This window comes from Leopardus geoffroyi, chromosome E3 (genome assembly GCF_018350155.1).
Source record: "Leopardus geoffroyi isolate Oge1 chromosome E3, O.geoffroyi_Oge1_pat1.0, whole genome shotgun sequence".
In the NCBI taxonomy this organism is placed as follows: Eukaryota; Metazoa; Chordata; class Mammalia; order Carnivora; family Felidae; genus Leopardus; species Leopardus geoffroyi.
The window spans coordinates 6,931,289-6,943,827 of record NC_059340.1 but is presented as its reverse complement, the minus strand read 5'-3'; the positions used below and the strand labels follow the sequence as shown (position 1 = coordinate 6,943,827).

The window sequence follows — 12,539 nt, the reverse complement described above, 5'->3', positions numbered from 1 at the left end:
TATATTATTTTTACCACCAGTTTTCAAAAGAGAAAATAAGCATAGTTGTTGAAGTAACTAGCCTGAGACCACATAGCCAGTAAGTACTGGAACTGGGATTTGAATTCAGGATCTCTGGGCCCCATATTCCTCCGCTTAATCACTGCACCAGGCAGGTTCTCTCAGCAGACTATGTTGGTTAGGAGTCTTTCTTTTCTTCAGTCTTGAATTGTATTTTTGTCCACCTAATCCTTTTTAGACTGAGAGGTGGATTAATATTTTCTTCCAACAGTGAATCTCTGTTTCTCCTGAAGTTCCTATAATTTGCTTAATTGAGTGTTGTTGCTGTGTTGGTACTTACATTTCATAACTACTATATTTTCATTATAGATTGCATCCATTTTTACAGTCTCTTATAGATTTCAATGTTGATGTTATATACACTTCAGAGAATACCCTTTAACATTACAGTATTTTCTTTGTCTTTCATGTCTTTGGAATCGAATTTGAATTTTTTAGATGCTAAGATAAAAATCCTTATTTTTAAAAATGTTAATTTAGCTCTGCCCATCCTTTTTTTAAAAAAATTTTTTTAATGTTTTATTTATTTTTGAGACAGAGAGAGACAGAGCATGAACGGGGGAGGGGCAGAGAGAGAGGAAGACACAGAATTGGAAGCAGGCTCCAGGCTCTGAGCCATCAGCCCAGAGCCCGACGCGGGGCTCGAACTCACGGACCACGAGATCATGACCTGAGCTGAAGTCGGCCGCTTAACCGACTGAGCCACCCAGGCGCTCCTGCCCATCCTTTTATATTTAGCTTTATGAACTACTTTTTTTAGAGTTACATTAAAAAAATTTCAATAGAGTTCAATTTTTCTTTGTGACCTAATTTGAAAATATTTTTCAGTGAATAACTGGATTAAGTCCATTTACATTTATTAATAGCTCAGCTATCTTTGTCCTGTATTCTGTCACATTGTATTCATATGTTTTCTGCTCTTATTTTTAAAATCTTTATACATATATCTACTTTTTTCCTTTTAAATAGTTCTGAAATTTAAGAAAGTTGTATATTTTTATCCTAGTATTTTCCTTCATAATTAATTTTACATGACACCTTTAAACCTCTGTTTCTAAAAGCAGTTTTATTAGTCTTCTATCATGACAGTCCTTTATGCTCAATAAGGATTTTGATCTTAACATCTAAAAAATTCGAATTCAATTAAATAAATGAATGAATCTTCAGGTTATATTAATGACACCCTCTGAAAATATCTTGAAATCATTCCCTGCTACAGTCTTAGTCCAAAGCACTATTGTTTCTCCTTGGAATGGAGCAGCAACTTCATAAGTGGCCACACTGCTTCTGTCCTTACCACTGGTATATGTCCACCCTCCTGCATCATCTAGTGTAAATTAAAACACGTAAATTTTATCTTGATATTCCCTTGCTTAGAAGCTTTCTAAAGACTCTGTATGAAACCTTCAAGGCCTTGCTTTTTCTCTTTTTGGACTCATGCTTATTTCCCTGACATCATCTCCTACCTCTTTCCTCACTGTAGCTCCTGTCACTTTGGCTTCCTTTCAGCTCCTCAAGTACACCACACATTTTCTCAACTCATGGATTTTTAACATGTCTTTGCCTTTATCTGGACCTCTTTTTGCTTTTAGTTACCTGGTTAACACTTACCCTAATTTAGAGATCTTAGCTTAGATGCCACTTCTTTAAAGAGGCTTTCCCTTATCACCCAGTCTAATATAGCAACTTCTCTGTTTTACTCTGGCATAGTGAATTCTTCTTTTATCACACTTTAGTAGGTGTATGCACTGTTTTGTCCTTTATGGATTCTTTCCCTACTTCTGTTAAAGTCACCCCTTCAAACCATGGTTTCTTTGTGATACTACTTTGATCCAGATCCATGTGATACTGGTGGTTCTGTTACCACCCTACCTCTCCAACCCCTGCAAGAGACAGGCACTGGTCCTAGGCAAGTCCATCATTTATCTGCAGGCTCCTGGCACACAGTGATTGCTCCAAAGAGTGGCCACCAGGCTAAACTGTTGAACAGAATTCTTTTCCAGAGTTTTTTAAATTGGAGGTGATGGAGTATTAGATGTTAAGCCATAAATATGGCACCAAAGTTTCCAGCTGTATGTGTACCCTCTATATAAAAATGCCTGAGAGCAGGGGGACATGGGTAGCTCAGCTGGTTGAGTGGCCAGCTCCTGATTTTGGCTCAGGTCGTGATCTCACAGTTGTGAGATCGAGTCTTGTGATTGGCTCTGTGCTGAGCATAGAGCTGCTTGGGATTCTCTCTCTCCCCCTCTCTCTACCTTTCTCTCTCTCTATAAAAATAGATAAATAAACTTAAAAAAATGCGGAAGCAAGGTTGAAGGATATAAAACCAATGTACAGAAACCTGTTGCATTTCTATACACCAATAACAAAGCAGCAGAAAAAGAAATCAAGGAATTGATGCTATTTGTAATCACACCAAAGACAATTAGATACCTAGGAATAAATCTAAGCAAAGAGGTAAAAAAGAGCTGTATTCTTAAAGCTATAGAACACTTATGAAAGAAATTGAGAGGATACAAAGAAATGGAAAAACATTCCATGCTCATGTATTGGAAGAACAAATATTGTTAAAATGTCTGTACTACCCAAAGCAATCTACACATTTAATGCAATTCCTATAAAAATGCCACCAGGGGGCGCCCAGGTTGCTCAATCAGTTAAGCCTCAGACTGGATTTTGGCTCAGGTCATGATCACATATTGGTTGGTGAGATAGAGTCCCGCGTCCTGACAGCACATTGTCTGCTTGGGATTCTCTTCCTCCCTCTCTCTGCACACACCACTCGACTCATGTTATGCTCATGCTCTGTCTCTCAAAATAAATAAATAAACTTTAAAAAAATACCACCAGCAATTTTCACAGATGTAGAGCAAACAATCCTAAAGTTTGTATGGATTCACAAAAGACCCCAAATAGCCAAAGCAATCCTGAAAAAGAGAAAACTGGAGGCATAGATTTCAAGCTATATTACAAAGCTGTAGTCATCAAGACAAGATGGTACTGGCCCCAAAACAGAAACATAGATCATTGAAACAGAATAGAAAATTCAGGAAGGGATCCACAACTATATGGTCAACTCACCTTTGACAAAGCAGGAAAGAATATCCAATGGGAAAAACATAGTCTCTTCAACAAATGGTACTGGGGAAACTGGACAGCAACACGCAGAAGAATGAAAATGGACTACTTTCTTGCACCATATACAAACATAAATTCAAAATGGATGAAAGACCTAATTGTAAGACAGAAAACCATCAAAATCCTACAGGAGAACACAGGCAGCAACCTCTTTGACCTTGGCCATAGCAACTTTATACTAGACACATTACCAGAGGCAAGGGAAACAAAAGCAAAAATGAACTATTGGGACTTCATCAAAATAAAAAGCTTCTGCACAGTGAAGGAAGAAACAAAACTAAAAGGCAGCCTATGGAATGGGAGAAGATATTTGCAAATGACATACCTGATGAAGGGCTAATATCCAAAATCTATAAAGAACTTATCAAACTCAACACCAAAAACAAATCATCCAGGAAGAAATGGGCAGAAGACATGAATAGATGCTTTCCCAAAGAAGACATCCAGATGGTGGCGCCTGGGTGGCTCCATCAGTTAGACGTCTGACTTTGGCTCAGGTCATGATCTCGTGGTTCATGAGTTCAAGCCCCGCATTGGGCTCTGTGCTGACAGCTCAGAGCCTGGAGCCTGCTTCAGATTCTGTGTCTTCCTCTCTTTCTGTCCCTCCCCTGCTCACGCTGTTTCTCTCTTTCTCAAAATTAAACATTAAAAAATTAAAAAAAAGAAGACATTCAGATGGCTAACAGACACATGAAAAGATGCTCAACATCACTCATCGTCAAGGAAATACAAATCAAAACCATGGTGAGATATCACCTCACACCTGTCTGAATGGCTAAAATTAACAACATAAGAAACAACAAGTGTTAGCAAGGATGTGGAGAAAAGGGAACTCTCTTGCACTGTTGCTGGGAATGCAACCTGGTGCAGTCATTCTGGAGAACAGTATGGAGGTTCCTCAAAAAGTTAAAAATAGAACTAACCTATGACCCAGAAATTTCACTACTAGGTATTTATGCAAAGGATTAAAAAATACAGATTCCATGGGAGACATGCACCCTCATGTTTATAGCAGCATCATCAACAATAGCCAAACTATGGAGAGAGCCCAAATGTCCACTGACTGATGACTGGACAAAGAAGATTGTGGTATACACACACACACACACACACACACACACACACACACACACTGGACTATTACTCAGCCATAAAAAAGAATGAAATCTTGACATCTGCCATGGCATGGTTGGAGCTAGAATGTATTATGCCAAGTGAAATAAGTCAGTCAGAGAAAGACAAATACCATATGATTTCACTCATATGTGGAATTTAAGAAACAAAACAGATAAACATATCAGAGGGGGAAAAAGAGAGAGGGAAACAAATCATAAGAGACTTTTTATTTTTATTTATTTATTTATTTTTCAACGTTTATTTATTTTTGGGACAGAGAGAGACAGAGCATGAACAGGGGAGGGGCAGAGACAGAGGGAGACACAGAATCGGAAACAGGCTCCAGGCTCCGAGCCATCAGCCCAGAGCCCGACGCGGGGCTCGAACTCACAGACTGCGAGATCGTGACCTGGCTGAAGTCGGACGCTTAACCGACTGCGCCACCCAGGCGCCCCATAAGAGACTTTTTAAAAAAGAGTTTATTTATTTATCTTGAGAGAGAGAGAGAAAGCAGGCAAGCAGAGGCGGGGCAGAGAGAGTGAGAGAGAGAATCCCAAGCAGAATCTCTGCACTGCCAGTGCAGAGCCTGAATTGGGGCTTGAACTCATGAACTGTGAGATCATGACCTGAGCTAAAATCAAGAGTTGGATCCTTAACTGACTAGCCACCCAGGCTCCCCAACCATAAGAGACCCTTAACAATAGGGTTGATGGAGGGAGGTGGGTGCAGGATGGGGTAGATGGGTGATGGGTATTAAGGTGGGTACTTGTTATGATGAACACTGGGTGTTGTATGTAAGCGACGAACCATTCAATTGTACTCCTAGGACCAATATTGCACTGTATGTTAACTAACTGGAATTTAAATAAAAATTGGAAAAGAAAAAAAAAATGCCTGAGAGAATAAGATCAACACAGAGACCCAAGCCAAGATGAAAGATGGGAAAAGAAGACACATTATTCATGCTACTGAATCTAGCTGATTCTGAGATCCGTTCAACCGTATTCATTGCTGTGATTTCACACCTTTCCCTTAAGATAGTATAAGTTTTCTTTTATATCACTTGAGTATTGTCACAAGAGCACTGATCAATACAAACTTTTAGCCTAACATGATATGTTATATTTGTTTGTTTGTTGTATCTGTAAATCCCATGAGGGAAGACACTATGCTTGCATGTTAATCAGTGTACACATGGCACCCAGTATTGTGCTTGGGATATAGCAGATGCTTATCATATATTTGTCAAATAAGTTAGTGAATTATATAAGTACAATATATGCCTTAATCAGAGAAAGATTATATTCTGGTGAGAAAGAGAGCACCAGCTTAAAGTATTAGACAGTAGGTTTTGAAGAAAGTAATGATACATTCAATCTACTCAAAGAATAAACAAGATAAGTTCAGTGAAGTAAGACATTTTAGTATTTGAGTTGAGATAGAGAAACAAAGAATAGTTCAACATATCCCTATAATGGAGAGGAAGAGTAGGATATGAGGATGAGATGGTAGTAAATACAAAGAAGATAAAGAGATATGCCATTTTCTTTTTTAACTTTTGTATCTGAAATCTTTTCACATATTATATTAATGTAGTCTGTAAAATTGGAGTTTGACCCATAGTCAGGGTGGGAAAGTCTAGTGGTTAATTGCCTGCCTCCATTCCTTGACTTCTTTTCTATGATATGGCACATGAGGAAACCTTCTAAAGTGTGTTGTGGGCAATAGGGATTAGATCTTTCTCAGATTGTGCTCTCAAAAGGGTTGGATGGAAAGGGGCTAGGGTGATCTGAATTCTAAGATGAAAAACAAGCTAGGGACTCTCGGGATTGTTTGTCTCCATAGTTAATTGGCCCTTGGAGAAGATACTCCCATGCATCTTCAGATCTACACTCCTCAAAATATCTCATTCCCCTGACCCCTACAAGTAAACTTTAAGCAAAGCCCTTTGGGAATGCTTATCTCAATTCATATGGCAAGTCTAATTGGCATCTTGAGTAATGGTTTCCAGAAAAGATTCAGGATATGTCCCCTGGGTTGGGATCCCTGATGCCATATATTTAGTGTCCTCAGTTTGCTTCAGATGACATCATAGGTCTTCTGGATTAGAGGGATGTTCTATTTCTCACAGATGCTGCTCCTCCGTCCTCAAGATTGGTTCATGTCAGGACAAGTCTATCCTCATTCTCACCCCTATGATTGCTGCTGAGAAAAGATTCATGCAGTTAGGAAGGGGCTTATTCTAAAAACACCAGTGCTAGAAAAAAAAATTCTAGTTAAGCAGAAAAGGAAGTATAAAGCTAAGAAGAGAGTGCCTTGGGTGATTCAAAATAGGGGAAAATCCAAAACAGATGTTCTTTTGACTCTGGACTCATTGAAGATTAATCTAGTATTAAATGCAGCTTCTTAATCAGGTCACATTAATGGAAATTTTTATTGTCCAAGCTTGCATTTCCATTTTGGGATAGAGCAATGGCTCAGATACATGTTTAGAGGCAGAAGAAATATATGCATGATTCAAAGGCCCCACTAGTAGAGGTTAAAGAAGTTCAGTTACTTAATCTGTCATGATGTGCACTGCTGAGTTCAAAATCTGAGGACAGATTGCAAGAGCATTACAGAATTACAGTTACTGTTGTTCCTGGTGATACTCTGTCACTAGGATAATTAGTGTCAACAATGGTAACTGTGTAGGACAATATCTTTTATGCCATTCCGCTGGAATTTAAATGGCGATTTCCAGGATTAGACAAGGAAGTGTGATGAGCACCTCAGAAAAGACCTGAGTGATCAGTAGCCACTGTGTGAGTCAGTGTGGACCTATCCAGCCCTCTCTATTCCACTTCTGTATTTGTTCTGCCCACAAGTCTCTGCAGAAGGAATTCCGGGTAAGGTAATGCTGGGGCTTGAGGTATCTAGGAAATCTTTATTAGAAGTTAGGGTATCCTCTGGTATTGTCAGCTTATTTCCCCATCTCTTTAGTCAAAGGGTGATATTTGGACAGTTTGTGAACAAAGTTGCCAGAAATGGCAGAAGAAAAAGTCACTTGAGGGCCACAAATCAAAATGCAAAATTATTAGGAAAGTTGCCTAAGAGAGGAAGGGACATGAATCAGGTGATGGAAAAATTTACACTGTGGAGACTTACAGAGAAAGATGGAAACCAAGAAGGAAGGAGATGGGGAAGAGTATGGATATCTAAGTAAAAGAGAAATATGTGGATGTTTTGACTGGATTGGAGTGACTGGAGGGAGCATGGGGAAGGTTGGGCTCTTAATCCACAAGAGGTGAGTTTGAAATGGCAATGTGAGGGGGATGGCCAGATAGATAATCCCAGACTGCATTAATTTGGAGAGAGAAAATGTGACCTCTTTCTTAGTGGTCAAATTATATTTTGAAGAATACATTGAATTCTGAGTTATTTGCTTTAAAAAGTAAGTAGATAATCTGGAATGTATAAAGATCTAAGGAAATGTTCAGGAGGAAAAACATAAAGAGGGATGGCTGGGGATCAATTTGGACTATTATTCTGCTGAGTTGAGCTTTCCCATGGAGACCAAACTATCATTCTGGTCAGTATTCACATAAAAATTAGATAAAGGGCTGATTGGGAAATCTGGATGATTAAATTTCATAATCCTAGTTTTATCAGCCTGATTTGAAGGCTCTCAGGTCTACCCAGAACATATCTTTTTTTGTGTTCAGGTACATAAATATGGTGGCTTTGTTATGTGTTCACTTGGCACCTATACACAACTCTTTAAACTATACTTAACTTCCCAATAAAGACAATACCAAGTTACCCTTCCACCTAACATGATACAACTATCCCATGTATAATGAAAAAACATGTTATCCTTTTCCCAAGAGGAGAATATAAAACACATCAAGCATTTCCCCATAAGAGGATACAAAATCCTCTTTTTGTCTTTAGGTAAAATTCATTATACTCCTATCTGATTATACTCCTGCTTTTATGTCCTATAGCTTAAATGCTGAGATACTTAATATTTAACTATATTAATATAGTTAAATTCATACTGAGATATGAAATTAATTATATTAATATATCTTTTGTTAGAAAAAGGGATGGCCAAGGGGAAGAAAACAAAAATATTTGGCTAATATACATGTACAAAATGTTCATATTAAAATAAGGAAGAAATGCCTATGACTATTACACTTTTGGTTTCTACAGCTGGTCACATGGTCATGGCTGGTGTTTATAACTATTTCTTTCACAGCCCATTCCATATTTCCTTTTTCCACAGGGTCATTTTTCCTTGCCTGTGGAGTGACCCAAACCTTCATTCTTGAAGGATCTGGGCCATTAGCAGTCCTGTCTGAATTGGGTTGTTGTAGTTTTCCACTGACTGTTATCACAGGACATTTGAGTATAGAGAGACACCATAGAAAATATCCTACATCCCTGATGTGCTCCTTCTTATCCCCATGGTATAGTAGCAACTCAGTTTTTCCTTGCTAGTCAGGATCAATCACACCAAGCCAGTAGAGTAACCGCCTTTGCTTGTTGATTCAGTGATATGAGGATCCCAAAGTGGCAGGGTGACAGTCTCAACTCTGAGTAAATGGAATCATTGTTGTGTCCCCTGGTGGAAGAATACTTCCCCTTGGAACTAAGACCTCTAAACCAACAAAGTCTAAAAGTGCAAGGACAGGAAGCAAGCATTTTGCTGGGGGACAACAGTTACAGACATTATAGTAAGAGGACTCACTCCCATTTCTACCTCTTGATTCCTGGTCCAGTGAACCCTTGCAATAGGAGAAACAGCACTCTAAGCTGGATGCAGACTTAGAGCACATACCACATTCTGGAGGACATCGCTCCATTGTGTTGTTACTGAGTTTTCAAAAGGCTGTTCTACCATTCTATCAAGCCAGTTGTTTGAGGATGGTGGAAACTGTAGTAAGCCCAGTAGATTCCATGAGCATGGCCCCAATCCCACACTTCATTTATTGTGAAATGAATTTCTTATTCAGAAGCCATGCTTCTTGGAATACCATCATGTTGAATAAAGTATTCTATAAGTCTGCAGGTGGTAGTTGTGCTGGTAGCACTATAGGCAAGAAAGGTGAAACCATATCCAGAGTAAGTGTCTATTCCAGTAAGAACACAGTATTGTCCCTTCCGCATTGGAAGCAGTCCAACATAATCAGTGTGCCACCAGGTAGCTGGCTGATTCCTTTGGTGAATGCTGCCTTATCAGAGATTCCGTGTTGGTCTCTGCTGTTGGCCGACTGGGCACCCAGCAGTGGTTGTAGCTAGACCAGCTTCAGTGAGTAGAGGTCCATGTTGCTGAGCCCATGCATAACCACCATCCCTGTTGCCATGGCTACTTTGCTTGTGAGTCCATTGACATGAACAGGAGTGACTGAAAGTGCTAACTGTGGTCCACAGAATGCGTTGGTGCTTGGATAGGATGACTTATTTTGTGGACGATAGTAACGGGTATTTCTTCCCTATTTTTATACAAATATTTTGCACATTTTTAGTTGTATGCAGGATAGTTATGTTAGGCAGAAGAATGACTTTGTTGTGTTCATTGGCTTTAAGGAAATGTGTATGAATGTCCAGCCGACAGAGGATGGACTCTGGTGGTTTTGTAATATGTCCTCTTTGCTAGGGTGAATTATACTTCCCAGAATTCCCATTTTTGTGCTTTTCTGGTGAAGATGGGCCATAGGAGAGATTCTAAGGGAGATTTAGAGGGCACAAAGGAAGTATCCATTTTGTAGTTTACATATGTGGTTGCTGATCTGCTGACTTAATCTCTTGGTGTGAAAGCAGCTGTTGGGCCCACGATTGCTCTACGTTTCCCTGGATCCTCCTAACTTATCCTCTCTGATTTCTGGGCCAGGTGTGCATGTTTAGCCTCATTAGGAAGAGCCCCTGCTTCTTCCAAATAACCACATCCCCCAATTCCAGAGGCAACAAGAACTGACATGGGTTTCAGTCTGCCCTTGGGGGGTTGTAGCTCAGGCTTGTATATTCCAGTCTGCCCTTGATCTACCACCCTTTATATCCATTTTCCCTTCCTTACCACTTGCCCTACAGACCTCAAGTTCCACGATCAGACACAAAGGTGACAACCTTATATAGACAGCTTAACCAGCTTTCACAACTGTGTAAGGCCAAATTTTTGTACAATCCACTAAACGTATATGTTTATATTTATACTTATAAAAAAGTACACATACTCATAAGTATCTATATAAAGTATATAAAATTTAGTGCACATAAAGTATATATACACATATAAAAGCATATGTGTGTAAAGATATACACATATATAATGTGTATAAAAATACACATATATGAGGTATATAAAAATATATAAAACATACATCATATATGTGTATAAAAATATATGTGTATATACACATGTATGTGTATATATATATTTCTTCCTTACGTGTATACACACACACACACACACACACACACACACACACACTTCTTCCTTAATGAGGAGAGACTGTTGTTTTGAAGAATGGCACTTAACAGAATGCAGATATTCTGGATTTTCAGAGTTAATCACGTTTGTGAAGAGAGATTTGAGTTCTTTTTCTAAAAGTTTATTTCAATAATTAGAGCTGTTGAATAATCAGAGATAGAAAAAAATTCTCTTCTCAAAATCTTTGCTAGATTAAAAGGTGCTTACTGTCAGGTGTGCTGAACCCCGGTATTTCTGATATCACACTCATCTCTTTCCTCCTTCCCCAGGACTGAGAAAGGGGACATGTGGCAGAGGAATCAGACCTCTCTGGCAGACTTCATCCTTGAAGGGCTCTTTGATGACTCTCTCACCCATCTTTTCCTTTTCTCTTTAACCATGGTGGTCTTCCTTATTGCGGTGAGTGGCAACATGCTCACTATTCTCCTCATCTGTGCTGATGCTCGGCTTCATACACCCATGTACTTCCTGCTCAGCCAGCTCTCCCTCATGGATCTGATGCATGTCTCCACAACCATCCCCAAGATGGCTACCAACTACCTATCTGGCAAGAAGACCATCTCCTTTGTGGGCTGTGCAACCCAGCACTTCCTGTATTTGTCTCTGGGTGGTGCTGAGTGTCTTCTCTTAGCTCTCATGTCTTATGACCGCTATGTTGCCATCTGTCATCCACTTCGCTATACTGTTCTCATGAACAGAAAGGTGGGACTGATGATGGTGGTCATGTCGTGGTTGGGAGCATCCATAAACTCTCTAATTCACACAGTGATCTTGATGCACTTACCTTTCTGTGGGTCTCGAAAAATCCACCACTTCTATTGTGAGTTTCCAGCTATTTTGAAGTTGGTGTGTGGAGACATCACTGTATATGAGACCATAGTGTACATCATCAGCATTGTACTTCTCCTCCTCCCCACGCTCTTCATTTCTACATCGTATGCCTTCATTCTCCACAGTGTCATTCAGATGCGTTCAGCTGGGAGTAAGAGAAATGCTTTTGCCACTTGTAGCTCTCACCTCATTGTGGTTTCCTTTTGGTTTGGTGCCTGCATCTTCTCATATATGAGGCCCAGATCCCAGAGAACTCCACTGCAAGACAAAGTTGGTTCTGTGTTCTATAGCATCATTACTCCTACCCTGAATCCTTTGATTTATACTCTCCGGAATAAGGATGTAGCCAAGGCTCTGAGAGGAGTGTTGGGGAGGGAGATTCTCACTCAGAGATGGCAATTGCAGTTATCCTGAGTATAAGAGTGGAATGGGGGGTGCTGGGCGGCTGAGTCAGTTAAGCCTCTGACTCTTGATTTCAGTTTAGGTCATGAACTCACGGTTCATGAGATTGAGACCTGTGTTGGGGCAGAGAGCACAGACCCTGCTTGGGATTCTTTCTATCCTTCTCCCTTCTTGCTCTTTCTCACACTTTCTCTCAAAATAAATAAATAAGCTTTAAAATATAAATAAAATGTTAAAAAAAAAAAGAGTGGAATGGCATGAACTCCTTAGCCGATCTGTGTAAACCTCTAAGACTTTTCAAGGCTCCAGATACCTGATGACTATTGCCAAAATGAAGTGGTTAGCATATAATTCCAGTATTCTTGTGGTCTCAGGCACCTAAGCACTGTGGAGCACTATCTTGGCCCATTTGGGCTGCTATAACAAAAATACCATATACTAGGCAGCTTAGACAACAAGTATTTTATTTTCTCATTGTTCTGGAGGCTAAGAAATCCAAGATCAACTCTTGAAATTA

General features: G+C 39.6%; 1 protein-coding gene across 1 annotated transcript; it reads left to right on the top strand.

Annotated features, from left to right (window-relative positions):
- The first annotated feature begins 11,074 nt into the window (after window positions 1-11,074).
- On the top strand, window positions 11,075-12,034 carry LOC123589666 (olfactory receptor 2AE1). Its single transcript, XM_045462085.1, has one exon. It carries the CDS (start codon window positions 11,075-11,077, stop codon window positions 12,032-12,034), a length of 960 nt encoding a protein of 319 aa, XP_045318041.1.
- Window positions 12,035-12,539: the final 505 nt, after the last annotated feature.